A 22048-nucleotide genomic window follows, 5' to 3' on the forward strand; every position below is an offset into this window, starting at 1 on the left:
TTACGGGCGAGTGTGAAGGGCTCGACCTCTGATAAGTCGATTGCTTTGCTCCGATAACCTGACTTTCTAAGGACCGTGGTATCGACAGTGTCATGATTCCAACCAAGTAACTTTAACTTCATAGAGGTCTGCATTCTACTTTCAGCTACATTTCTTAATCTTATGACTGACTATCCGCTAAAGCCCGGCTGAGTCCGATGAATGATAGATTCACTATGCATAAAGTACCTTTACAACTAGATGGCGTGCCTGCCAAGTCCCAAGTCCACCATATCACGCTCAAAGCAACGGTTCTGAGAAACACTCCGCTGCTCGTCCACCGTCCATGTTTGTCCCTGTATATCCAAAAGTGGGCTTCTGACGGCGAAAACGCTGACACTGGAGCTGAGTGAATGGCTGCTCATGCTCATGAAGATCCCACAGTCCGTGGTCAAAGTCAACAAGAAGGCTAGAGATGAACGCGGAATCTCCAAGTGAAACATACAAAGCACGCTAGATGACTTGTCGATATTGATGATAATGGCCACGCCATCTTCCAGAGAAGAAGTCGTCAGATCCGTAACAAAAACGCCGCCCACAACCCCACAGCCCACGCAACATATAGGCTCAAGCAAAAGAATAACTCCAAGGAAGATCCGAGTGATGCTCGCAGCCGATCATGTAGGTACGGAAACGAGGACGTGAAGATTATACAACGAATATTATAAAAAAGTCGTGTCTATGGAGATGCCCATCCGCCAGCAACGTCCACCCATTCTGCGAGACAGCTACCTTGCTTGCCCTCAACATCCACAATATCTGTATCACACCTGCACCTGCAACCAACACCGTTCTCCTTGACAGGATCAGGATTGGCCCAGTACTCATCCTCCTCAATTCGTTCCTTCTCATCGAGTGTGGTCTGTTCGAGGTATGGAATGCGTGGTAGTTGTCGAGCGGGCGCGTTCGCAGGACAATGCTGGATCGTGGTGTGTCGGTAGCCGAAGTCACGGAAGTAGTGAATATCACTTGGAGACAGAAGGACACCGGCGGCGAGCGAGTGGATAGGTGCATCACCCCACTAGAGCAGGACTGTTAGTCAATGTAATAAGACAATTCAAACGAACTGTAAGAACTCACTCTCTCCATCCAGAAACCACCGCTTCTATCCATCATCTCAAAGAAGTCCTCGTACTCTTTGCTTCGGAAGAAGTCCAGGCGTGCGATCTCAAAGTTACTCCAGAAATGACACATGTTGTAGCTCTCTCCTTCCATGGTCTCGGGGTCGATTTCGTTCTTCTCACCAGGTTCAGTGATGAGAATTTCCTCGGGGAGAGTTTCTGGCTGCTGTTCTTCGGGATTCGGCTCAGCAACAGGTTCCAAAAACATTTCCCACAGTCCTTGAGACTTGATGTTATTCTTTCGCTTGTAGGCGGAGGCATAGCGGAAAATATTCGGGACGGTTTCGCGGAGTTCTTTGACAGCGATGGTGAATCCGTAAGTCTTGTTGGCTTCAGCCATCTTGAGGAATGGATCACTATTGAAAGTGTAAGTAAAAGAAGGTGGAAGGAGGAAGCGTCATCCTTACTAGGTAATGTCACAGAAGTAGGTGATCTCAGGCTCCAACCGCCAGTACCACTCGTACTTCATGAGCAGAGGGTGCTTGTAGAAGAACCTTGAGACATGTCAGTATATACAAAATCAGGTTACTGAAAGTGATGCGATGACTTACCCAGAATAGAATCGACACATGTGGTGGTAGCTCTCCATGCCACCGTACATGATTGCGGCATCTCCTTGTTTGCGGATACCTTCTTTGGCAACCTCATGGTCGACCCAGCTCGGATAACCCCACATCGACTCGTCGATCTTTCCAAACTCAACGGGGGCGCTTGTGTAATTCTTCACGGTATTGATGAAGTTGTCATCGAAATCGGCGTCATTCAGGAAGACGTAAGGATAGCGGTACCAGCGGTTGAAGTGTCGTTCAATTGATTTCATGGACTGAACAACACCGTCTATTTCTTTGTTCCTTGCGAGCACAACGAAAGCGGCATTCGCTTTAGGGCCATCTGTCCTTTCGACTGGGAGACAGCCTGTTGCGAAGACCTTGTCATACTTCTCACTTATTTTCCTGTTGAAACGAGTATTAGCCACATGACACGCGCTATAGAGTTAGAGACAAGGAACTGCGACTAACCTTATCGACGGCGGTGTGCCGGCGGGTATTAAGATGCCCCCTGGGGAGGAGGGGTGTCGAACGAAAAGTAACAAAATCAAAACTATTACAATGCATGGGAATAATAAAACAAACCCCAGGGGGATGGAAATAGAGGAGTTGCCCTTCAACCGTATCCTGCGCCTGAAAAAAGCAAACCGCGAGGATTTATGGCCTTTTTCATAGAGCGAGTCATCTATCGGGAGACTCGGTGTTGAGGGCAACCATTTTCGAACCCGCTGAGAGAGCCCCATGGGTGCGAAATGGCCCGGGCTGCGGCTCGGGTCGCGAGAGCGATATGAGATTCCGAGTCAACACAAAAGGGCACCAGCCCAATGTTGGTTATATGTCAGACCAAACCGCAGGTCTTCAACGTAATCCACCTCAGGTCAGATCGGCCGCACGCGAGCAACGGATTCGAGGCGGAACGAGTCGGCAGCGAGCTGGTCGGTCGATATCAACAAAGATACCGATATGATGAGGAATATTCACAGAAGAAAGGAGGAGAGGAGTGGATTCAGCGCGATAGTGGAATGAACGAGCGGCCGGAGGCAAGCCTCCTTTCTTTGCAGTTTTCCCTCAGTCGAGCCAGCACAAGCGGACGGTACGTGCGTTGTGATCAGCGCAGGCGACAATGGTCCTGCGTACGGTCGATAATTCGAAGGACGACCAAAGCATCAATCGAGAAGATTAGACGGTGAGGTCAGGTCGAAGACCGAAAAGCTGCGGGAGGCATCCGACAGATGAAGGCTTGAAGTTTGGGGAGAGCGAAAGGGCCAAACTGGCTAAGGAGGCGTGGCAGTGGCTTCGATAAATTACGGGTAATCTTCCACCCGGTCTGTAACGGAGTCTGGTACGGTACTGGTACCGCCACTAAGTACTACTATGCTCGTCCTAACAACAACTTATGCACATAGGATCAGCATTGGATCTGCTTGTTGTATTTGAAATTAGTCTGGACATTGGTATTTTGGCAATCTAACTTATGCTGTCTGTTCTCAAAAGCTGTGTTCAAGTCCTTGAGGGAACTGTTTTGAGAGCTGAGGCTAAACAACACGTTGCCATTAAGCTAAGCTGCAAAGGAAACCCTGCAGCTTGGAACTTTCATTATTGAAAGGCCCCCTGACCCGCTTATCTGTCCAGGCAAATTACCAGCGGACACTCAACGGCTGAATGCATTTTCTCATTTATGAGTTTGTTTGGTTTTCTTCCATGAAAAGGGATGGTTTTTTGTCTCTTATCCTCCTGGAAGTCGATGTGTCATCATATTTCCAGACAGGTATTCTCTACGTTATATCTGGATTACCCCAGACTCTGGGGTACAAGTAACTCACGGAGACGCTCACGGTGACACCTTCAAGAGGTACATCAAGAATAGTGTATGGTGGCCAAAGGTCCTTTATAGCAGGTGACAGCGAAGCAAGGGACATTTGCTCAATGGCACGGACTTAATTGGTCCAAGGAGTAAATACTCCAGTGTCTGTGGCAGGATGGTGTCTTACTTGTGTCTCATCACTCAAAGTGTAAGAAGACCATGTAATCATTCGTCTGGACAATTGCAAGGCGGTCCAACGGCCTAAGTGTCAATGCTGCCGGCTTCCGGTGTCAAAGCACCGCTGTCAAATTGCTGTAAATGCTTTTCCAGAAATCGTTGAGCCCTGTTGGGTTCGATCCAGCTAAGGGTCCAGAACGCGCCTATTCATGGCAATCACGTGGTATCTTGACTGTAAGGGCTGGAACACCCCCCGTAATCCGTAATACAGGGACCCTGGATCAGAGATTAGGTCTCTCCACGTGACATTTATGTTTGGCCTTTGCCCATGCAACCATGCACAGGTCCTCTTCAATGGTCCTTACTAGGGCAAGACCAGCACGCTACATCTTCGCAACTCCCTCACCACCAAGCTGAAGTGATTAGGAACACCCATTCCACGCCGCCGCTGAGGTTAGTCCAGAACACTGGTGCTCTCCGTTTCGCCAGTCTGGTCGACAATTGACAGGAACTCGTACGATGATATCCCAGCTCACCAAGGAGCTCAGTACTGTTTACTAGGTGTGGAATGTCCGGGGAACAGGTTGTGTGAGAAGGACCGTATGCTTGGGCATTTGATCCCAATAAAGGGTTCATTGCAGTTGCTGTCGTGGTCGTAGCCGATGAAATATGCGGAACAGAGAGGCTGGCGCTGGAGTGCATAAGGATTCTGCAAATCAGTACAGACAGGCCCGACCGTGTTGAACAAATATAGGGCGTCGTCGACCGAAGGTAGTCCACCGATATCAGGGGGTATGTTCAAAGAGCGTGATACTCTGTATGAGGATTCCAGATGCAGATTCTCAGCCAACATGAGCGAAATCGAGCAAGTCAGTGACCATAACGAGGTTGGGACCAGCCATACTGTCCTGGGTCAATTAGCAGCGAGAGATGATTTCCTAAACATATGGCACCTACTCCAGCCGCTCTTTCTCTTGTAGAGGTCGTTGGCTGTTCTTGTAGGTACAAGGAAGGGGTTGGTCCAGACATTGTGTTCCTGATCAGGTGGTTTGTAAGGAGGAAGTTCAGTGCTCATTGCAGAAGTCAGCATGTGCTTAGTAGGTAGTAGTAGGTAGGTATCTCTCCGCCCGCTCCTTCTGATCAGGACTTCCCGCATCAACCTCAGTCCCAAATCCAAACACAACATCAGCAGAACGCTTCTTTCCCAATAACGCTTTATGCGAAACATGCTGATTGCTCTTAGCCTGCTCCAACAATTGTTGCAAATACCTCTCCTTGATAATGCCCTTATGGGCGTCTGAAAAGCGACACTCAAATGCTTGCCGCTTGCAATTGATACATGGCTCCGTACCAGAGCATTTGATCTTGCTCTTCCCACAACCTGCCTGGCAGTATCTAAGACTTGGCTCTGTCTGTACAACTTTATCCATGGACCACCATCTACCTTATCGGTGCTGACCCTATCGCACGTCGGATGAATGTCGAAAGTTTGCCATCTGTTGATAGCATCGGTAGACGAGGCCGGGGATATCCACTGCAGTTAAGTGGGTTCTGAGGGAGCACGAGATCATCGCGGGTTCTCAAGCCGAGAGACATTTATTCTGTTTAGCCTATAAAGTATGGAATACAGTCTGCAGCGCAGAACAGGACAAACATTGACATCAAAGCCAACTAAATGATTGTGAGTGTATAGTATCTCCGGCAATCCGATGTTTGCCAGGATGCATAGCGCATCCAATTGCAAGTGAACTAAACGAGAAACGCCTCCATGGCCGCCTCCGCCACTTGGCGCCATTGCTGCACGCGATCCTTTGCCTGGCTTCGCGGACACACTTCCACTATTGCCCGTATGTGATTCACGGCCGCTTGCATTGACTCCTGGCGCGGGCTCAGCTTCATCTCCTCTAGAATGTGCCTCGCCCCTTCTCGCGGCAAATCTTCTCTAACAGCTCCTCCATTCGCGTCTGTTCGGCCTTGTCTTCAGGCGTCCATTTCATATTCCACAAAAACGCACGAGGAGGATTCCATCGTGGTGCCGGAACCACCCCACTGAACTCCCAATCCAGCACGGCAGTGATCGGACAACCGGACTCGTCTGGATCGCACATTATATTGGCAAAGTGCAGGTCTTTATGGGCTAGCACGTAGGCAACGCGGTTCAGCTCTTCGATATTCTCTTCCTTCTGAAGGTTCGTTATGAACGCCTTGATCTGGGGGACTAGTTCGCGGTAGGCCTCAAGGGATGGATGTACCTCAAGGGCGTGCATATAGCGCTCTAAACACCCGACATTGTACGAAACGTAGCCGGTAAATCCTTGAGAGGGGATCGGGTTGAGCGTCTGCAGCGTCTCTTTGCTGCGTACGCCAACAGACCAGTACTTGTCTAAGTCAGGCGCCTGCCAGAAGTTCTCATCGATCGGAGGCCCCGGTGCAACAGAACCCGTCGACGGATCAAGAGTAAGACCGCCCACATAGCCTTCCATCCAGGGCTTCGCATGCAACTGAATAAGATAATCAGCCAGCTGATGAACCATTTGCGTCTTCGCCTCCTCAGACAACGTCGTATAGATCTGGTCTACACTAACACCAGGCGCCCTCTCAAGCAGAGTGAACTCGTGCCCGATTGCGTTGTCCTCTGTCGCATCGAAACGTATCACCCCGGGGACTGGGATCGTCGTGTTTTGGCGAACCCATGTCATCACGCCGACCTCGTTGCACGTCTTGATGCCTGGGAATTGTCGGCCGGAGACGCGGAGGACGAGCATGATACTGCCATCTGAATTTGGCCTTGCTGGTATATCAGCGGTAGGGGGGAAGTGGATCAGGTAGATTGAGTGGAAAGCGGCGGTTACTTGGAGTGGCTCGATGGAGACTGGGGTTGGGAGGTCAAGGGAGAGAATTAGGGTTGTAATGGTCTCTGCGCTGAGTGCAGGAGGTAAATAGGTGTCAGGTGTGCTCATTGTCAAGAGATTGGATTAGTTCAGCTATAGGCATGGGTTTTCTAGAGAAATATACACAGGTATAGGTAGATGATCGATCTGGTTGATGTCAGTATATCAGTATCGACGACTAGCCTGATATGTTTAGTGGCTGCTGGCTGGCCTGGCTGGATATCAGTGACTAACAATGAGTCATTTTTGACACCCTGTTTGTCAGTTCAGTTCGGTTCATGCGGCGCCCAGCAGCCATTATGATCATTGAGAGACATCCGTTGCTCAAGAGTTACGCAGAGAATAGTGCTGTCGCCAGAACACTCCTGCAACGTCCACTGGATGTTCGTCGGAACTACACTAGCCGTCGCCTAGTCGAACACGAGAGGGCGCGGCCGGACTAGGATTGCTCAAGGTATGCAGATAATCTGTGCCTGTCCAGCCGCGAGGGCCTATCTCCAGGCATTCCCGGAGGGTTGAGGTTCTAATAGCACCGTTTCTTAGCGAGCACGTGCACTCCTCTCCTACGTTAGGCCAGTGAAAGAGGAGCGAGGCTGACCCCATCATGGAAGCTGCGCCTGCTGTTATAGGGACAAGGCCCAATCAAAGCAGATACAATTGTGGACTTTCCAGGGGCGGGCTACTCAGCTGGACGTTCATCGTACCAGCGGCCAAGAAAAGACACTTCAAACATCACCTAAGTATTTTTGGCGGGTTTGTTCCATTGCCAGCTCCTCTGGCATTGGTTGGAGGAATTTATCGATCTCATGGACCCAGAAGGAGTTTTGAGGATTGGCTAGGTGGGCACAAGTGTATTCCCAATACGAGGGATACCAACCGGCTGTTTCCCAATCAATAATACCAGCAATGTCATCTCCGCGAGCGAGAATGTCCAGGCTACTTAGATCGCCATGAGTAAATGATAGAGGCCAAGTGTTGTCTTGTTGCTTAAAAGAATCTTGAGCTTCCGTGTCAAGTCTAGGGTCGAACTCCATGCCCGTTCGTAGATGCTTATGGAAGTTCTGGCCGGTGCCGAAAGGACCAAAGCGAAGGGAGGTTCCTGGTACACGGCAGTCGTAATGTGATCCGCCGTCAATCGAAGCAATTCCTGTGCGTTCTGGAGACTGCAGCTGCCGCATCTCGTTCACCATCTCTGTCAACTGTGAAAGAAGCTTTGCTTTTGACTTCTCGCTTCGCTTCACCCATCCTTTGCCGAGCATATCCCCATTAATCCTTTCCATCACAATATACACTATACCAGAATGTTCGAATGCAAATAGAACCTTGGGGTCCGGAATGGTGGTATGTTGCGCCACGAAACGCATTGTTGAGGCTTCGAATAGATGTACTCGGCGTCCGTACTCCACGCAAAGCTTTTCTATCACCATGAGGACACTGCTATGATGCGGTCTCATTCGTGCGAGTAGCTTGACCCCTAAAATCGTCGAGTATCGACACCAAAAAAAGTATTGTTGACTGGTTTGGATACGCCCGGTGAGGCAGCAGGTGGCGAGCGCTCAAAAGAGACGCTTTTCCGGGACGATAGCATTGCAATCAGCCCCATGAATGCAGACTTGACAGCTTTATCCTAGTCAATGGTAGAGCGGTTCTAGTCACAGCGTTTCCAGACGTGATGAGGAAGGGTCAGGAGACAGCGCCAGGTACAGAAGGTACTCGGCCTTCGGAAATAGCATACATCCGCCTTGGCACAATACAAAGGGAACACCCAGCAGAACACTCCCAGTCAGTGATTTGTCTGTTCGTCCACTGCAACATCTACAATGTCATTTTTCAAAGGTTGGCCAGGTCCCTTCTCGATCTGTGCTGGAAACCACTGCATAGCCATGTCGAGCCTCAGAATGGCCGAGAATAATCGGCGACTCCGGGGAGAAGCTGGGCTCTCTCGCAGGGTCCACAGTTCCACGGATTAGAGCCGACTTTCAAAGAGCGACGTTCTGGTTACGTGATGACTACCACCATTCGCCTCACGGGTCCCTCTTTTTTGGTCTGTTCAAAGCTTTCAGGCAACACAACTTTGGCTTGGTGCTGTGCCTCGATCCCTTGGCATGCTTGTCTGTGAGCTTTGGCTGGTTCGTCTCCATCCTGGTATCGCTCGCTCTCTCAATATTGAAATCGTGAGCCCGAGTTGGTCTCGGATGCAGCATCAAATGCCTATTGTTCGGTAACGAGGTTAAAGCAGCCGCATCGATCCGCAAGTGGAATCCGCCTCCTTGCGTCGAAATATTCGCCCTGGCATCTGGAGCACGCAACGCACTACTCCCAAAGAGGGCAATATCTGGAGATGGAGCCCTAACATACCTCAAGACTTTGACAATTAAGTTCATAAGGCAAGGATGTCTTTGTTTTTTAGATCACACTCTACAACCATCCACTACCAGCTGCAACCTAAGGCAAACCGCAGTACCATCCAGCAGCGGCTACTTCGCGATGGCCTCCTACAACGACAAAGATCAAGTTCCAACTCCTGAAGGTCTTGATGCAAACGAAAGTGACATGGGCTCATTATCCTGGCACGGTCATGACGACCCAGATAACCCTTACAACTGGCCTGTCTCGCGGCAGTGGACTCTTACATGTCTTGCCGCTTTTGCCACCTTCCTTACAATGATGAATGGAACTATTATTACAGTTGGACATTTCGATATCGCAGAACTATTCGACATTAGCGAGACGGCATTCCCAAACACCTACTGGGATGTGACGACTTGGGCATCTGGCGGCGCATGCTCTGCCCTCTTCATCCTCCCTCTAACAGAGGATCTTGGCACACGGCCCGTCTTTCTCACGACCTATTTTATCTTTTTATGCTTCCTAATACCGCAAGCCGTTGCTCAAAATTTCGCAACACTAGTGGTCACACGTTTCTTTGCTGGTGGGTGTGCTGCTATCCTGGCTAATACAGCTGCCGCCGTCGCCGGAAATGTCTGGAGCACCGAATGGTCGAGGTCAATCCCCATCAGCTTGTATATACTCGGTTATATGGCCGGCAGCAGTATGGGTCCGGTGATGGGAGCCGCTATCTTTCAGTCCTTGGGTTGGAGCTGGATTAGTTACATGCAACTCATCTGGTTTGGGGCGTTTTTCCCTGTTTATTATTTCTTTTTCTACGAGTCACGCGGCGATGCAATTCTCGCACGGCGAGCCCGCAGAAACAGAGAAAGCACAGGTTTAAAGAAAAATCCAGGCCATGCGTCTACGCTCAGTTTCCAGAATGTCGTCGACAGTTCAACGAGACCTATCATACTTTTCTGCACCGAGCCCGTCCTCTTCGTGTCAACCTTATGGTCCGCTTTTACTGTGGGAACCCTCTTCCTTTTTACACAGTCCGTCGAGCAAGTCTTCATGGAACTGTACGGTTGGACCGTGTCCCAAACTGGCTTCGTCCAAGCCGCCATCGTCGTTGGTGAATGCATAGGCTGGGTACTGTGCTTCGTATCTCGGAGCCTTTATTTTGCATCTTCTTCCCGCAACACTGAAAAGCCAGGCTCTCCCATCCCAGAAGCTCGCCTCTACATGGCCGTTCTTGGAGGCGTTTTTGGTATATCTGGCGGCATGTTCACCTACGCCTGGACATCATACTCTCATATCACGTGGATCGCACCCGCGATCAGCTTGGGTATGGTTGGGGCCGGTAGCGTCCTCGTTGTGACAGGTGTATCAGACTACATTGTCGATGCATACAGCCAGTACGCCGGCAGCGCGATTGGAGCTGTTGCGACAGGCGAGAATATCTTCTCCGCTTTCCTACCCCTAGCTACTATGGGCATGTATAACAAATTGGGGTTCCAGTGGGCGAGCACACTCTTGGCGCTTATCTCATTGGTTCTCTCGCTGGTCCCGACGGCGATGTTTGTCTGGGGGAGAAAGGTTAGGGCTAGGAGTCCGTTTATGACTGGGCTTGTGGGGAAGAAGAATTCCGAAGCTGTATAAGCAGTATTCTGGACGGTCTCCTTGACACTGCAATCTTGCAGTGTATACATCGAAGGCGCAACATGACAAAGAAAAAAAGCACCAACAATGCGCAAGTTATCCATCAACATAGATCTTGCAGCCATACTGCTCAGAGTAAAAGCACCTACGTACCTAGGAACCAAACCAACCGCAAACACAATGTTGAGTCAGCCCGGCACCTATAAGCAACGATTAACCTCCCTACCTACCCTACGTAACAACTCAACACTGCCCCATCACACCCATTCCGGCCCATGTTAGCAGCATTAGGTTTCTATTCCTAGCACCCAGGTCCTTCAGGCATTCTATTCACATCATTTCCTAGACTCCCTGCTTCAGATAGGTAACTACCTATAACCGACAGATCTCCTCCAAGATTCTTCATCCTGCATCTACAGAGCTTGGCGCGTACAGAGTAAGTTGTTCTTCTCGGCTCGGAAACCGAGACCGAGAGTGGAGTTGGATACCTATCATAGGTAGGCTGGTGAAGCCGACTCCAACTCCAACCTTCGGTAGGTACTTAGGTACTCCAATAAGCAAACATAGCCTTCGGCCACCGGGTGCGTGTGATGCTGCTGCTTCGCAAATTTGGAGTCGTACAGATTGCATCAGTGGAGGAGGGGGCGGCTGAGTTGGAGATGGAGGCGGGGGGTTAAGCTATATACCTACCTATTTAGAGGATTTCTGAATCTATCTTAATCGCATCTCCCCTCTCTACACCTGATTCTACGGCTCGCTACGAACTTTCCAGGCTACCTACCTTTAACAAAGCACACCCTGGGTATCTGCATCACTCGCCATGTCCCTCGCAGCATCCCTTAAAGATCAATCCCTCTTCGTCGACAAATCATACATAAACGGCACCTGGGTCCCCTCGAAATCAAACAAGAAATTCAACATCTACAACCCCGCAACCGAAGAACTTCTCGGCGCCTGCCCCGAATCTGATCCCAGCGACATCCAGTCCGCAATCCAAGCAGCGTCATCTGCATTCCCAACATGGCGGGCTCAATCCGGCAGACAACGAGGTCGAATTCTACGCCGGCTTTTCGATCTAATCGTTCAGAATAAAGAGGATATCGGCAAAATCATCACAGCTGAGAATGGGAAAGCGAAGGGCGATGCAGAGGGTGAAGCGCTCTTCGCGGCGTCGTTCTTCGAATGGTACTCTGAGGAGGCGCCGAGGATTTATGGCGATGTTATTCCGCATAGTAACCCTTCTTCCCGAACACAGGTTATCAAGGAGCCCGTTGGTGTTTGTGGCCTTATCACGCCCTGGAACTTCCCGATTGCCATGGGAGCCCGCAAGATCGCTGCTGCGCTGGCAGCGGGGTGTACGGTTGTTATGAAGAGCGACGGGCTGACGCCTTTCTCGTCGAATGCGTTGGCTGTTCTTGCGGAGCGCGCGGGCATGCCGGCTGGTGTATTGAATGTTGTTACTGCGTTGGAGAATACACCGGCTCTGGGACTAGCGCTATGCGAGTCCGACATCGTCAAGAAAATATCGTTTACGGGGTCGACGAGGGTCGGGAAGTTGCTTATGGCGCAGTCGAGCTCGACGCTGAAGAAATTGAGTTTGGAGCTTGGTGGAAATGCGCCGTTTATCGTGTTTGATGATGCGGATGTGAAGGTAGCAGTTGCGAGTGCTGTTGCTAGTAAGTTCAAGGTAACTGGCCAGACGTGTGTCTGTGCGAACCGGTTCTTCGTGCAGGAGGGAATCTATGACCAGTTCAGCAAGAGGCTTGTGGAGGAGGTCAAGAAGTGCCAGGTCGGCAACGGGAAGGATGCAGCTGTCACACACGGCCCCCTGACCAACGGTGTAGGGAAGACGCAGGAACACATCCAGGATGCGGTTAGCAAGAAGGCGACTGTGTTACTCGGTGGCAGCAGCTTGCCATCTGTGGGCAAGAACTTCCACGAGCTGACTATTCTGGGCGATGTGAACGATTCGATGAAAGTTGCGTACGAGGAGACCTTTGGGCCTCTTGCGGCATTGGCCAAGTTCAAGACGGAAGATGAGGTCGTTCGCCGTGCTAATAGTGTTGAGGTTGGGTTGGCGTCGTATTTGATCACGAATGATTTGGGCAAGGCTCATCGTGTCTCTGAGAGGTTGGAGTTTGGTATGGTTGCTATCAATACCGGTGTCATTTCTGATTCTGCTGCTCCGTGAGTTACCTCTCACTTTAGTTATCACACTTCAGAACGCTAATGTGCAATAGATTTGGAGGTATCAAGCACTCCGGTGTGGGCCGTGAGGGAAGCAAGTATGGCATTGAGGACTACGTCAACATCAAGATGGTTGTGACTGGCGGTATCGACACAGTCTACTCAGCCCATTTGTAGACGCGGAGGAGCTGTAGATTTGATAGGACGAGGCTCACCGGCAGTTTCATCGTTGAAAGACTTATGTTTTCGAAAAAATTCGATAACGAAGTTTTCCCATTGAAGCCAAGAATCTCGAGGATGTTTGTCTGCAAGTCGTTTCGGAAAGCACGACCGCCACGGCGCTTGAAGACAAGCAGTAGCTTGTGCAAGGATAACGCTCCTCGACCATTAGACGACTCGAGTCTATTTTAGACTTCAGGGTCTAGACTACAAGAGTCTGTTAGTATGAAGAATAACTGCAATAGTTAAGAGTGCCCGCAAGCCCGGCGCTTATACACCTCTATTTTTAGGCACACTCCACGATCGAACAAAGCAGAAGGATCATGAAACAAATCGATCTCCCGAACGTACACCCTACTGGTCCAGAGGAAAATCCTGAGACAGATAAACATCACAAGGCTGACAACAGCGTCTCTCCAAACATGCAAGAGGTTCGTGGGAAATTAGAAAGGTTGGGTGAGGCGGCTACGGAAGACCGGGTCGCGCTATAGAAAAGCATCTAAGCCTATGGAGTACAACCACGGCCCAAGCATGACCGATTGATGGTTTCTAATCATAGCTCGGCGCGGAAGGTGCGGCTAGCAACCTTGGATTTGGAGAGCAGAGCATGGTTGGGGTATTGTGAGGGTTTAATTGGAGCGTGTATTTGCGATTAGGTTGTTTGTTATTAGATCTGTTATGGAGCGGTTGAGCATGGACTAGTCTACTTGATGTGTTGAGAGCGAAACGTAGAGAGAAGGAGTAGCGAAATGAGTTGGGACTATGGAAAGCTGAGGGAGATCCTGATAACACAATGTGCTCTGTGACAGCGGGATAATGGAATTATGGAAGAGTGATGGCGATCAGAAGACATGCATAGAACAGGCCGAGAAGTGGTGGCGGGATGAATAAGAAAGGCGGCCAGGGGGGCAAACTCCCTCTGGAAGATCGGGTCGGGCAAGCCTCAGGCACCGGTCTCCGTCCGCCATCGTCAGAGTCAGGTCGAAGACTCTTAAGTCTTACCACGGCGAATTTGCCATCTGCGTGGTCTTAAGGTTTCCCTTTGCCTTCTGTGGCTGTCTTTTGTTTCTCTTTTCAATTTTCCATCTTCAATCTTCATCTTCACTGTCATCAAGGTACTCTCGTTGACTCGTCTGCTGTCTCCATCCCGGTCACCGCCTTGGATGCTCAGCAGAACAGACTCTTGACGGATTAGTCTTCTTGGCCCCGACTGCCTCCCTCCTCCGTCCTCCCTACCGTTCCTGCGAGCATCTCTTCATCCCAGGCTTGCCCACCATCGCTCGAGGACCTCCGCGGCCATCTCACCTTCCCCCTGGATACCTCATGTCTCTGGCTTAATCTTCTTTGTTTCCCCCTGTCTCTCTTTCCTCCTTTACTCCTCTCTTTCCCTCTGTACTGCGAGGAGTTTTCGGTCTCACTTTAGGGGTTCAGATCCCATCATCCCATCGACGAGCGTCATCCCATTTGCCTACATCTCAAGTCGACCGTCATCCGGTGAAACACCGGCAAATTGTCGTCCAACATGCGCGAGGTCAACTTCAGTATCCCGAATGTCAACAAGGCCTCGGTCAACATCACTACCACCCTTTACGACCGGCGGGCGCTGGACTGCACATCGACCCTGCCACTCATCAACTCCCTCAACCATCTCGCCTACCTCACAACTTCATCCGCTCGCATCCGTGACATTCTCACCGTCGATGGCGGTATCGAACGGCTGGTCTGCATCCTCAAGGAGGGTCGCAGTAACAACCTGATGGAGATGTGGAAGTGGAGCCTCGCCTTCCAATGCGTAGTCAACATTGGAGTACGGGGCTCGGAAAATGTCAGGACCAGGGTCGTTGAAGCAGACATGGTCCCTGTGATCGCTACTATCCTAGATAACTACATCAAGGTCATCGACAGGGTGCGCGCCCGGACCGATTCCGAAGCCCAACGACTAAAGCACGCCCATCTCTCTCACAAGCCCACCCCCGCCACGGGCGATAACACCAGCCGCTCCTCATTCTCAGAAGCCTCCAACAGCGAGCAACGCACCTCACGCCGTCAACCTCCACCCACTCACATCGAAATTCCTCCTTTCTTCCACGATACCCGTGCTGTGGACTCGAATGCCATGGATGTCACCTCTGAGCCCCGTGCACCAATGACCTCGCCTCCTGAGCGAAGCAACTTTGGCCAGGATGCCCACGCTCATCGATCCCATGCCAACCACCGCCACAGGGCTATTCAGCCCCTGGCTACAGCCATCCCTGCCATGGACAGTGTCGATGGCTTTGGACTACGTCCCGTGCGTGATGCAGAGAGGCTTCCCAGCATGCTCCCTACCATCTTAAATGGTCTCACCTCCCAACCCGACTCCCCTACTACTCCCAACGACGCTACTAGACACATTCGCGGCAATGCACCCATTACTCAGCGCCCGACCCTGAGTCAGCAGCAGTCTGGCTCTGGAGAGTCGGACGATGCTGCTGGGGAAGATGCTGTGATGGGAGACGACGCTGTCTCGGGTCAAGAAAACGAACCGATTGTCGGTGTACAGAACGGCATGGATATTGACGATGATAACGATAGACAAGCCATACTCGAAGGCGTGTCAGATTCCCATGATCTGACAGTAACAGACACTTCAGAGAGCCAGGAGGCGGAGACATTTAACATTACTCACCGTTCTGCCGTTGACGGAAGCATCAACAATGACAACACTCAGGCTGTCAACAACCCCAACTCTCCCCCGATCGTTCCCAGCCCATACTCCATTTACTTCCGCGACCGCAGCTCTGCCGTTTCCCAAAATATCCTGAACACAATGCCACGCGAGGAGGATGTCCTCATGTCGCTGCAGCTTTTGGCTTACGTCTCCAAGTACTGCAACCTCCGCTCTTACTTTCAAAACTCACATCTCGTCCCCAAGCTCAAGGTTGACCGTGAGCTGCAGATGTTGGACGAGGGAAGCTCGCCGACAGAGTCTATGGAAGAAGAAGAGGAGTACCTGCTTCCCGACGACGTGAACATCTTCCCCTTGGTGGAGAAGTTTACCGCTCGTCATCATTCGAAGGACATGTCGTACTGGGCGTGCGTTGTGATGCGGAACCTCTGTCGCAAGGACGAATCCCGAGGTGGCATCCGTCAGTGCGCGTACTACAAGTGCGGCAAATGGGAAGAATTCACGCGACAGTTCGCCAAATGCCGCCGCTGTCGTCGCACCAAATACTGCAGCAAGGACTGCCAAAAAGCAGCGTGGCTTTACCACCGGCACTGGTGCGCCACGCCATGACCGGATGAAACTTTTTCTCTGATTATCAATGCATGCTGGCTTGCATAGCGTCCGCCCATCGTCGCTCTCCTTTTCTTTTCTTTCTCCACGTTTTCCCAGGGTTTTCATATTCTACCCATGCATGACATTTTGGAACTGGCCGTGCTCCCATTATTCGAGAGATACCTTTTGTCTTTCATCTTTTTCTTTCGCAGACGCTATTCTCTTGCAATTCTCAATACCCTGCCTAGGGCGCTTCTCATTTATGCTGAGTGGTTCAGCCCGTCTTTTATACTCATACGAATTCCCCCCTAGCGGTCATGAACTTGCAACGTCATTTTCAACCATCTGTCTTACATGTCTTTCATCCGTTACTTGTTACCTTCGTGGGCCTCCCTAAGTTCCAAGTACAGGCTTCTAATCCACCCTCACGTCGGACGATTTTCCTTTGTTAGTGTCAGTGTCAGTGTCATCGAGCATCTTACTCTCAGCTTCAACATTCCCCAAGATTCTCTTACAACATTTCATTTTTGGCTGGTTTTTTGTATGGTTTTCCGTACCTTGGTCGACCTCGTTATTCTCCCATTGGCTATTATACTCATTGGTCATTTTTTGTCATCCCTCCAGTGGGGTTATGCACCCTGTCAGAAGGCAGGTCTTGTCTATTGCATTGAATGGTCGTGTCGTGTGCATATACATCTTAGCACTTGCAATCACATATCGTGACTCTTTTTCTCTAGTTCCTCTTCCAATAGCCGTAATCCAGTTTTTCTAGTACTCGAATTTTGGAAGATACAGCTAAGCGGCTTCCTCTCCCTTCCGAAAATCATACGTCGCATTCAACCTAAGCATCAAATGCTCCGCCGCTGTAAGCGCCTTCTTCCCCTCCTCAAGCAACAATGTCCCCGCGCCCCCTCCAAATCCCACCTTCTCCCCATCCTCTTCACTCTTCCCCTCCCGATAAGCCCTAACAACCTCACTAGGCACAGGCACCAACTCCGTTCTATCAAGCGGATGGCAGAAATAAACAATACTGTACCGATCCTGCGAACTATTCCCCGTCCTCTCAGACGCCGGAAACACAACGCGGTGAACAGTCGATTTCAAGAGCCCATCCGTCCAGTACGAGAGGAGATCACCTATATTCACCAGGATAGGCGGGAAAGCGTACTCCGCCTCCTCTTCCTCCTTGTCAGAAGAACTAGTATTCCCCGGCTCGACGGGGACAGGCGCCCACCCGCCCTCTGGCGTGCGGATCTCCAGTCCTGGTTGCCCTGGTCGTTGGAATAAGAGCGTGATACTCCCGTAGTCTGAGTGTGCGCCTGCGCGAACGTCGGTCTTGTGATCGTAGGATTTTGTGCTGGGGGCTGAGACGGAGGGGTAGTAGAGGTAGCGGAGGATGCAGCCTGTGCTGCCTTGTTTTGGGTCGTGGGCTTCTGTGAAGAAGGAGGGGGAGATCTGGGTCGTATCAGTTAGTATCTATATATGTATGGTGATTGTTGGGGCTATGGCGTACTTTGAGTCCAAGCGCCAGGAGGCTCAGGATGCGCGCGCAGGCCTTGTTGCAGAGGTCTATGAAGTGCGCGACTTGGGGCTCGTGGGGGGTGAGCGATGCTGGGAGGGGCTGTTGGGCTTTGCCTTGTTGGGTGAATTCGCCGAAGTTAAATGCTCTGTTGTTTGGGTGGTGGTTAGGTTAAGCTTCTTCTAACCGTTCAGGTCAAGTAGATGTAGAGAAATGCAGGTGCTTACTCTTTGAAGTCGCCAGTCTGGGTAAAGTTAGCTATACATTCTAGATTACCTTAAATTGTGAAACTTACCCGCTGATGCTCGGGGTCTAGAGTTTCGGAGTGCATGCCCGACCAGCCGCGGTTCTATATAGACGTCAGTGGTATTCCGGCTTTTCGAAATGGAAGTACAGACATTGGATTGGATGCGGCAGGGCTCCTTCTCCGCCGCGGGAGAAGCGAAGAAAGTTTTTGACTGAGGTTGTCAGTATCCTAGATATCTAGTCCTATATTATATTAAGGGCTCACTTGTTCAAAGGCCTTTCGAACGTCGTCCGCGGTGAAGTCCGTGCCTTTGCTATCGACGTAGAGAAAGCCATACTTAGTAGCAGCCTCTAGCATAGCCTTGCCCACAGCCGGATCTTCTGGGTTGGAGATGTCTAGGATAGGAAGCTCAATGGGAGCGCTAACGGTGGTGGACTCGGCCATGTTGATCGATTGCTTGGTAATTGATTGATTGTTTGTCGGTTGTATAGAGGGGATGCGGGGAGGTCCGAGATTATATATCTTGGTGCTTGGAGCACTTTGGTATCAGCAGCGTTATCTTGGTGGCCCCACCATTTTTGTGTTTCATTGTGGTCACAGTTTCGGTCAATGGGTAATAGATATTTCTGGAATAGAATAGATCGTATGTGAATTGGCAAGTGCCCAATACAAGGTAGACAGGTACGGTTACTGCAGTAGAGGTGGATCCCGTGATTGGATCGGGCTTGGACTTGGAACCGCCGAGTTCGTTGTCGCATCATTCATTAATTTCCATGAGCTCTACCACCTAAGCTTCCTCCTCGAACTCAATATCCGACCTTGAACCCTCGCCCTTCTAGCTTCCCCTCTTTTCCTCTTCTCCTAACTTCCCTCCTCCCAGCAACTGAGGGACTATTCTATCCTCCCGCCAGGCTCTTTTGCCTGCAATCGGCACCCGCTCCCCAATCCGTACCTGATTCAGCCCCAGCTTGAAGAATGCCGAGTAAGTTTCCCCGCGAAGCTCTCCAGTCCCCCATCTCCTCGAGTACCCCCCACTCACGCTATCTGGCTCAATAGTCCGCCAGTTGGACGACTGGATCGCCAGCCTCCCCTCCCACCGCGCGAACTCACTCCCCCTCTCCGCGCTCAAAGGGGCAGTCGTCGGTATCGATGCGTCGCACTACATCTCCCAACACCTAACCCACCCCTCCTCCCGCGAGCCGCTTCTAGTCGCCCTCGGAGGCTTTCCCTTCGCCCTAAGAAGCAATATTGAGAAGGAGCTGCAGGTCTTCAAGGACTTGGGCGTAGCATGTGTCTTTGTCTTCAACGGTCTGGACTTTGGAAAGAAGAATCAACGACCTCACGTGCATCACGAGACTGTCCGCGCTTTTGAAAACGCCTGGGATCTATATGACCAGCAGCAAGCTGATCAGGTCGTCGAGGCTTTCAGTAGCGTCGGTAAGGCTTTCGGTTCCTGGGCTATCTCGGGGTACTGACAAAATGCTGTGCTATAGGAACTCCTCGCCCAGAATCCCTCTACCGCTTCTTGCAGCGCATACTTGTTCAAAATGGCATCGACTACATTGTAGCGCCCTACAGTGCCGCCGGCCAGGTAAGCAGAACTCTAGCCGCAAAATGAAGCATGCGTTCGCCTAACATCCTCCGTCCCATATAGCTTGCCCATCTCAACAATGGTCCCAACCCCGTGGTCGACGCCATCTGGGGCCCATCGGAAGTCCTCCTGTTTGACGTCGAGAAGCTCATCACTCGCATTGACATCGACCCCGCTCAGTTTTCTTGGATCACAAAACAAGCCTGCCAGGACGAAATCGGCAGGCTAACCAACGACCAGTTCCTTGAATACGCCCTCCTCCTCGGTTCCTCCTTCCTCCCGACTTTCCCGCCTTTTGAGAACCTTCCAAAGCAATTCATTATTCGCGATTCGCTGAACATGTACAACTCGGTTCAACGAGTCGCCATTGCCCTATGCGCACAGTACGAAGAGGAGCGCCGCATGCAAGACCTTCAGTATACGGACCGCTTCAAGCGTGCGTTCATGAATGTCAAGCACCACGTGGTTATAGACATGGATGGAAGGGTTGGTCCCCTGAACGCCGACACTGCACCCACGGATATGCATGATGTTCTCGGCCAACGTCTTCCGGAGGAGCTTTACTTCTATCTCTCAAAGGGAATTCTCGGACCAGACGTGCCGAATTACCTGACATCTGGCGAGGTCCTGATCTCGTTGCCTTTGGGTATTGAAGACACGCCGATATATCGTCAGGTCGCGGGCGAGAATCTAGCACCACTCAGAGAACAGGCGATGTTCTTGCTGTCAAATCACCTCCACCGGTTTTACCAGAACAAGACAATCAATATCCGGACATGGTACAATGAGAATGCCGACTCCACCATCACTTTAAGGACGCCCCCTCCTGTCATAACCTCGATTCGCAACTGGAAGGTCACTAGTGGGCAATATACAGAGGGTGTCAAGAAGCTGCAGGTAAGCTAGGCCAGGCGCTTGAAATATCAGTCGCTAAGATAAGCAGCCATCATCTGGACCATTCAAATTCGCAGTTCAGAGCTTGAAAGACTCGGAGTTCGTCTCCAAGACATTCGCAACTAAAGAATCCAAAGTAGGTTTGAAATCTCGAAAACCACAGACACCAGGAAGCTAACAACATCAGCCACTCTCATCGAAAGACGAAATCCTTTCTAATGTATACTGGCGGTTCCTGCAACTTCGCGGCTACGTTAACGAGAAGCACGAGCTTACGCCTTGGGGTGTATGCCTTGAGCAAGCGCTGTCCGGTCTCGATCCAGAAGATTCGCTGGAAGAGGCTACATTTTTGGCCATCGAGTTGCTCCGATATGGGGTTCTGAATGCTAAAGAATGGTTCTCCCATGTATCAGGCGGGCCAATGAGAGGGACGGGTAAGTCTAGATACAATTTGCTGCCAGTATAAAGTCACTAACAATATCCCAGAGGAGGACAAGTCCTTCAACATGTTAGTATCGCGCGTTGCCTGCATTGGCAAGCTGCGGCACAAGGACATCGGTTACTCCGGACCACTCAGCAGGCAACTCCTCTCTTACCGTTCTCTTATTACCGAAGTCCGTTCGACACTGCGAAACCTCATTGAGATTGTACTTGTCAGCGTTCTTCTCAACGGCGACGCAACCCGCGATCGCAATGACTGGACTGAAATCGGTGTCAGGTAAATACCTCACGCCCCAGGCGACTGACTGAAGCTGACCTCCTAGCCTTCCCTTCATCGATGACAACGATTGCGGTCTGGGTATTGCTGTTAGGACTTACCTTGATGACCTTCCGCTACAGAAGTTTCCCACCTCACAAGAGGCGCGAGACGAGGTCAAAACAAAGGGCAAGGATTGGTTCCAGCACAGCGACAGTTTTACAGGCAACTTGGAGGTGGCATTCAAGCTTTGGGATGCAGTATGTAAACCTTTTTACTTTGACCGTCGATGACAATGCTTACTTTTTTTTTTTACAGGTCTACAAGGGTTCTCAGAATGCAGGAAAAGAGTTCAAGGATGGAACGATGTGGGCGGACGCGAACAAATGGCTGTCTGAAAGACGGTAATCAACAGACAATGCTCTGGATATGAACAACATGTTAGGAATCAGGAGATCCGTTGCCATTGTTGTCGACTGTTGAGGCTCTGCCGGGTACTGTGAATCTACTATGATATACCTACGCGTGCTGTATTAGTAGAGTTGAAAACTTGGCCAAACGACATGGATCATCAATGCAAGCATATAATGCAGAAATACATAACATGAACTCAAATACCAAGGAACTTTTATACCGTTCTTTGTTCAACCTCGTATACTGTACCTGTGACGTTGGCATTCATTAGTCAGGGTTCAGCACAAGTGTCCTTTCCAAGCCGCACCCGCAGATCGCCGCCGGAGCTTCTATAAATTATTAATGCTTCCGTCCACCAGCTCCGCAGCTGAACTTCCCCATCTCAACCCACCGATAGTTGATCTCAAGACTGTTAGTGCCACCTACAGAAGTATACGAAATTTAAGCGACC

General features: G+C 50.8%; 11 protein-coding genes across 11 annotated transcripts; 5 read left to right on the forward strand and 6 right to left on the reverse strand.

The window, feature by feature from the left end:
* Positions 1–82: 82 nt before the first annotated feature.
* On the reverse strand, positions 83–3042 carry BDV14DRAFT_166850 (glycosyltransferase family 15 protein). The gene is made up of 6 exons (XM_073767568.1): positions 2180–3042; positions 1712–2113; positions 1568–1654; positions 1120–1516; positions 184–1060; positions 83–126 (listed from the first exon to the last, which is right to left on the reverse strand). The coding sequence occupies exons 1-5, from the start codon at positions 2449–2451 to the stop codon at positions 719–721; spliced, it is 1500 nt and encodes a 499-aa protein (XP_073631802.1). The 5' UTR covers positions 2452–3042; the 3' UTR covers positions 83–126; positions 184–718.
* Positions 129–600, reverse strand: BDV14DRAFT_131609 (uncharacterized protein). Its single transcript, XM_073766124.1, has one exon. It carries the CDS (start codon positions 480–482, stop codon positions 237–239), a length of 246 nt encoding a protein of 81 aa, XP_073631803.1. The 5' UTR covers positions 483–600; the 3' UTR covers positions 129–236.
* Positions 3043–4130: 1088 nt separating the features above from the next.
* BDV14DRAFT_166852 (uncharacterized protein) lies at positions 4131–4668 on the reverse strand. Its single transcript, XM_073767569.1, has one exon. The coding sequence runs from the start codon at positions 4540–4542 to the stop codon at positions 4234–4236; it is 309 nt and encodes a 102-aa protein (XP_073631804.1). The 5' UTR covers positions 4543–4668; the 3' UTR covers positions 4131–4233.
* A 640-nt stretch (positions 4669–5308) lies between these two features.
* BDV14DRAFT_166853 (phosphotransferase family protein) lies at positions 5309–6684 on the reverse strand. Its single transcript, XM_073767570.1, has one exon. The coding sequence runs from the start codon at positions 6647–6649 to the stop codon at positions 5594–5596; it is 1056 nt and encodes a 351-aa protein (XP_073631805.1). The 5' UTR covers positions 6650–6684; the 3' UTR covers positions 5309–5593.
* An 11-nt stretch (positions 6685–6695) lies between these two features.
* On the reverse strand, positions 6696–8143 carry BDV14DRAFT_131684 (aminoglycoside phosphotransferase family protein). The gene has a single exon (XM_073766125.1). The coding sequence runs from the start codon at positions 8032–8034 to the stop codon at positions 7306–7308; it is 729 nt and encodes a 242-aa protein (XP_073631806.1). The 5' UTR covers positions 8035–8143; the 3' UTR covers positions 6696–7305.
* A 924-nt stretch (positions 8144–9067) lies between these two features.
* BDV14DRAFT_187587 (Aldehyde/histidinol dehydrogenase) lies at positions 9068–12934 on the forward strand (the record flags this gene model as incomplete). The annotated part of the gene is made up of 3 exons (XM_073770966.1): positions 9068–10520; positions 11416–12757; positions 12811–12934. The coding sequence occupies 3 exons, from the start codon at positions 9068–9070 to the stop codon at positions 12932–12934; spliced, it is 2919 nt and encodes a 972-aa protein (XP_073631807.1).
* Positions 12935–14498: 1564 nt separating this feature from the next.
* Positions 14499–16253, forward strand: samB (MYND-type zinc finger protein MUB1; the record flags this gene model as incomplete). The annotated part of the gene is made up of 1 exon (XM_073772493.1): positions 14499–16253. The coding sequence occupies one exon, from the start codon at positions 14499–14501 to the stop codon at positions 16251–16253; it is 1755 nt and encodes a 584-aa protein (XP_073631808.1).
* Positions 16254–16421: 168 nt separating this feature from the next.
* BDV14DRAFT_131690 (uncharacterized protein) lies at positions 16422–16994 on the forward strand. The gene has a single exon (XM_073766126.1). The coding sequence runs from the start codon at positions 16590–16592 to the stop codon at positions 16956–16958; it is 369 nt and encodes a 122-aa protein (XP_073631809.1). The 5' UTR covers positions 16422–16589; the 3' UTR covers positions 16959–16994.
* Positions 16995–17030: 36 nt separating this feature from the next.
* Positions 17031–18445, reverse strand: BDV14DRAFT_196659 (putative oxidoreductase, 2OG-Fe(II) oxygenase family; the record flags this gene model as incomplete). Its single annotated transcript, XM_073772494.1, has 6 exons — positions 17031–17690; positions 17749–17902; positions 17982–17998; positions 18050–18103; positions 18153–18212; positions 18266–18445. The coding sequence occupies 6 exons, from the start codon at positions 18443–18445 to the stop codon at positions 17031–17033; spliced, it is 1125 nt and encodes a 374-aa protein (XP_073631810.1).
* A 439-nt stretch (positions 18446–18884) lies between these two features.
* Positions 18885–19735, forward strand: BDV14DRAFT_131788 (PIN domain-like protein). The gene is made up of 3 exons (XM_073766128.1): positions 18885–18983; positions 19058–19592; positions 19656–19735. Exons 1-2 carry the CDS (start codon positions 18977–18979, stop codon positions 19474–19476), a joined length of 426 nt encoding a protein of 141 aa, XP_073631811.1. The 5' UTR covers positions 18885–18976; the 3' UTR covers positions 19477–19592; positions 19656–19735.
* A 1418-nt stretch (positions 19736–21153) lies between these two features.
* BDV14DRAFT_131773 (uncharacterized protein) lies at positions 21154–21647 on the forward strand. Its single transcript, XM_073766127.1, has one exon. It carries the CDS (start codon positions 21265–21267, stop codon positions 21589–21591), a length of 327 nt encoding a protein of 108 aa, XP_073631812.1. The 5' UTR covers positions 21154–21264; the 3' UTR covers positions 21592–21647.
* The last annotated feature ends 401 nt before the right edge of the window (positions 21648–22048 follow it).

This window comes from Aspergillus stella-maris (assembly GCF_047715825.1).
Source record: "Aspergillus stella-maris strain CBS 113639 unplaced genomic scaffold BDV14scaffold_7, whole genome shotgun sequence".
Classification (NCBI taxonomy): domain Eukaryota; kingdom Fungi; phylum Ascomycota; class Eurotiomycetes; order Eurotiales; family Aspergillaceae; genus Aspergillus; species Aspergillus stella-maris.

What these genes read in the sequence shown, in the direction of transcription:
- BDV14DRAFT_131773 (XM_073766127.1), top strand. Translation starts at nt 21,265, where the DNA reads ATGACAACGATTGCGGTCTGGGTATTGCTGTTAGGACTTACCTTGATG.
- BDV14DRAFT_131684 (XM_073766125.1), bottom strand. Translation starts at nt 8,034, where the DNA reads ATGAGACCGCATCATAGCAGTGTCCTCATGGTGATAGAAAAGCTTTGC.
- BDV14DRAFT_131609 (XM_073766124.1), bottom strand. Translation starts at nt 482, where the DNA reads ATGTTTCACTTGGAGATTCCGCGTTCATCTCTAGCCTTCTTGTTGACT.
- BDV14DRAFT_166852 (XM_073767569.1), bottom strand. Translation starts at nt 4,542, where the DNA reads ATGTTGGCTGAGAATCTGCATCTGGAATCCTCATACAGAGTATCACGC.
- BDV14DRAFT_166850 (XM_073767568.1), bottom strand. Translation starts at nt 2,451, where the DNA reads ATGGGGCTCTCTCAGCGGGTTCGAAAATGGTTGCCCTCAACACCGAGT. An exon ending in GGCACACCGCCGTCGATAAG is followed by an intron (nt 2,114 to 2,179) that starts GTTAGTCGCAGT and finishes TCGTTTCAACAG; the next exon opens with GAAAATAAGTGAGAAGTATG. An exon ending in ATGTGTCGATTCTATTCTGG is followed by an intron (nt 1,655 to 1,711) that starts GTAAGTCATCGC and finishes ACATGTCTCAAG; the next exon opens with GTTCTTCTACAAGCACCCTC.
- BDV14DRAFT_166853 (XM_073767570.1), bottom strand. Translation starts at nt 6,649, where the DNA reads ATGAGCACACCTGACACCTATTTACCTCCTGCACTCAGCGCAGAGACC.
- BDV14DRAFT_131690 (XM_073766126.1), top strand. Translation starts at nt 16,590, where the DNA reads ATGTCTTTCATCCGTTACTTGTTACCTTCGTGGGCCTCCCTAAGTTCC.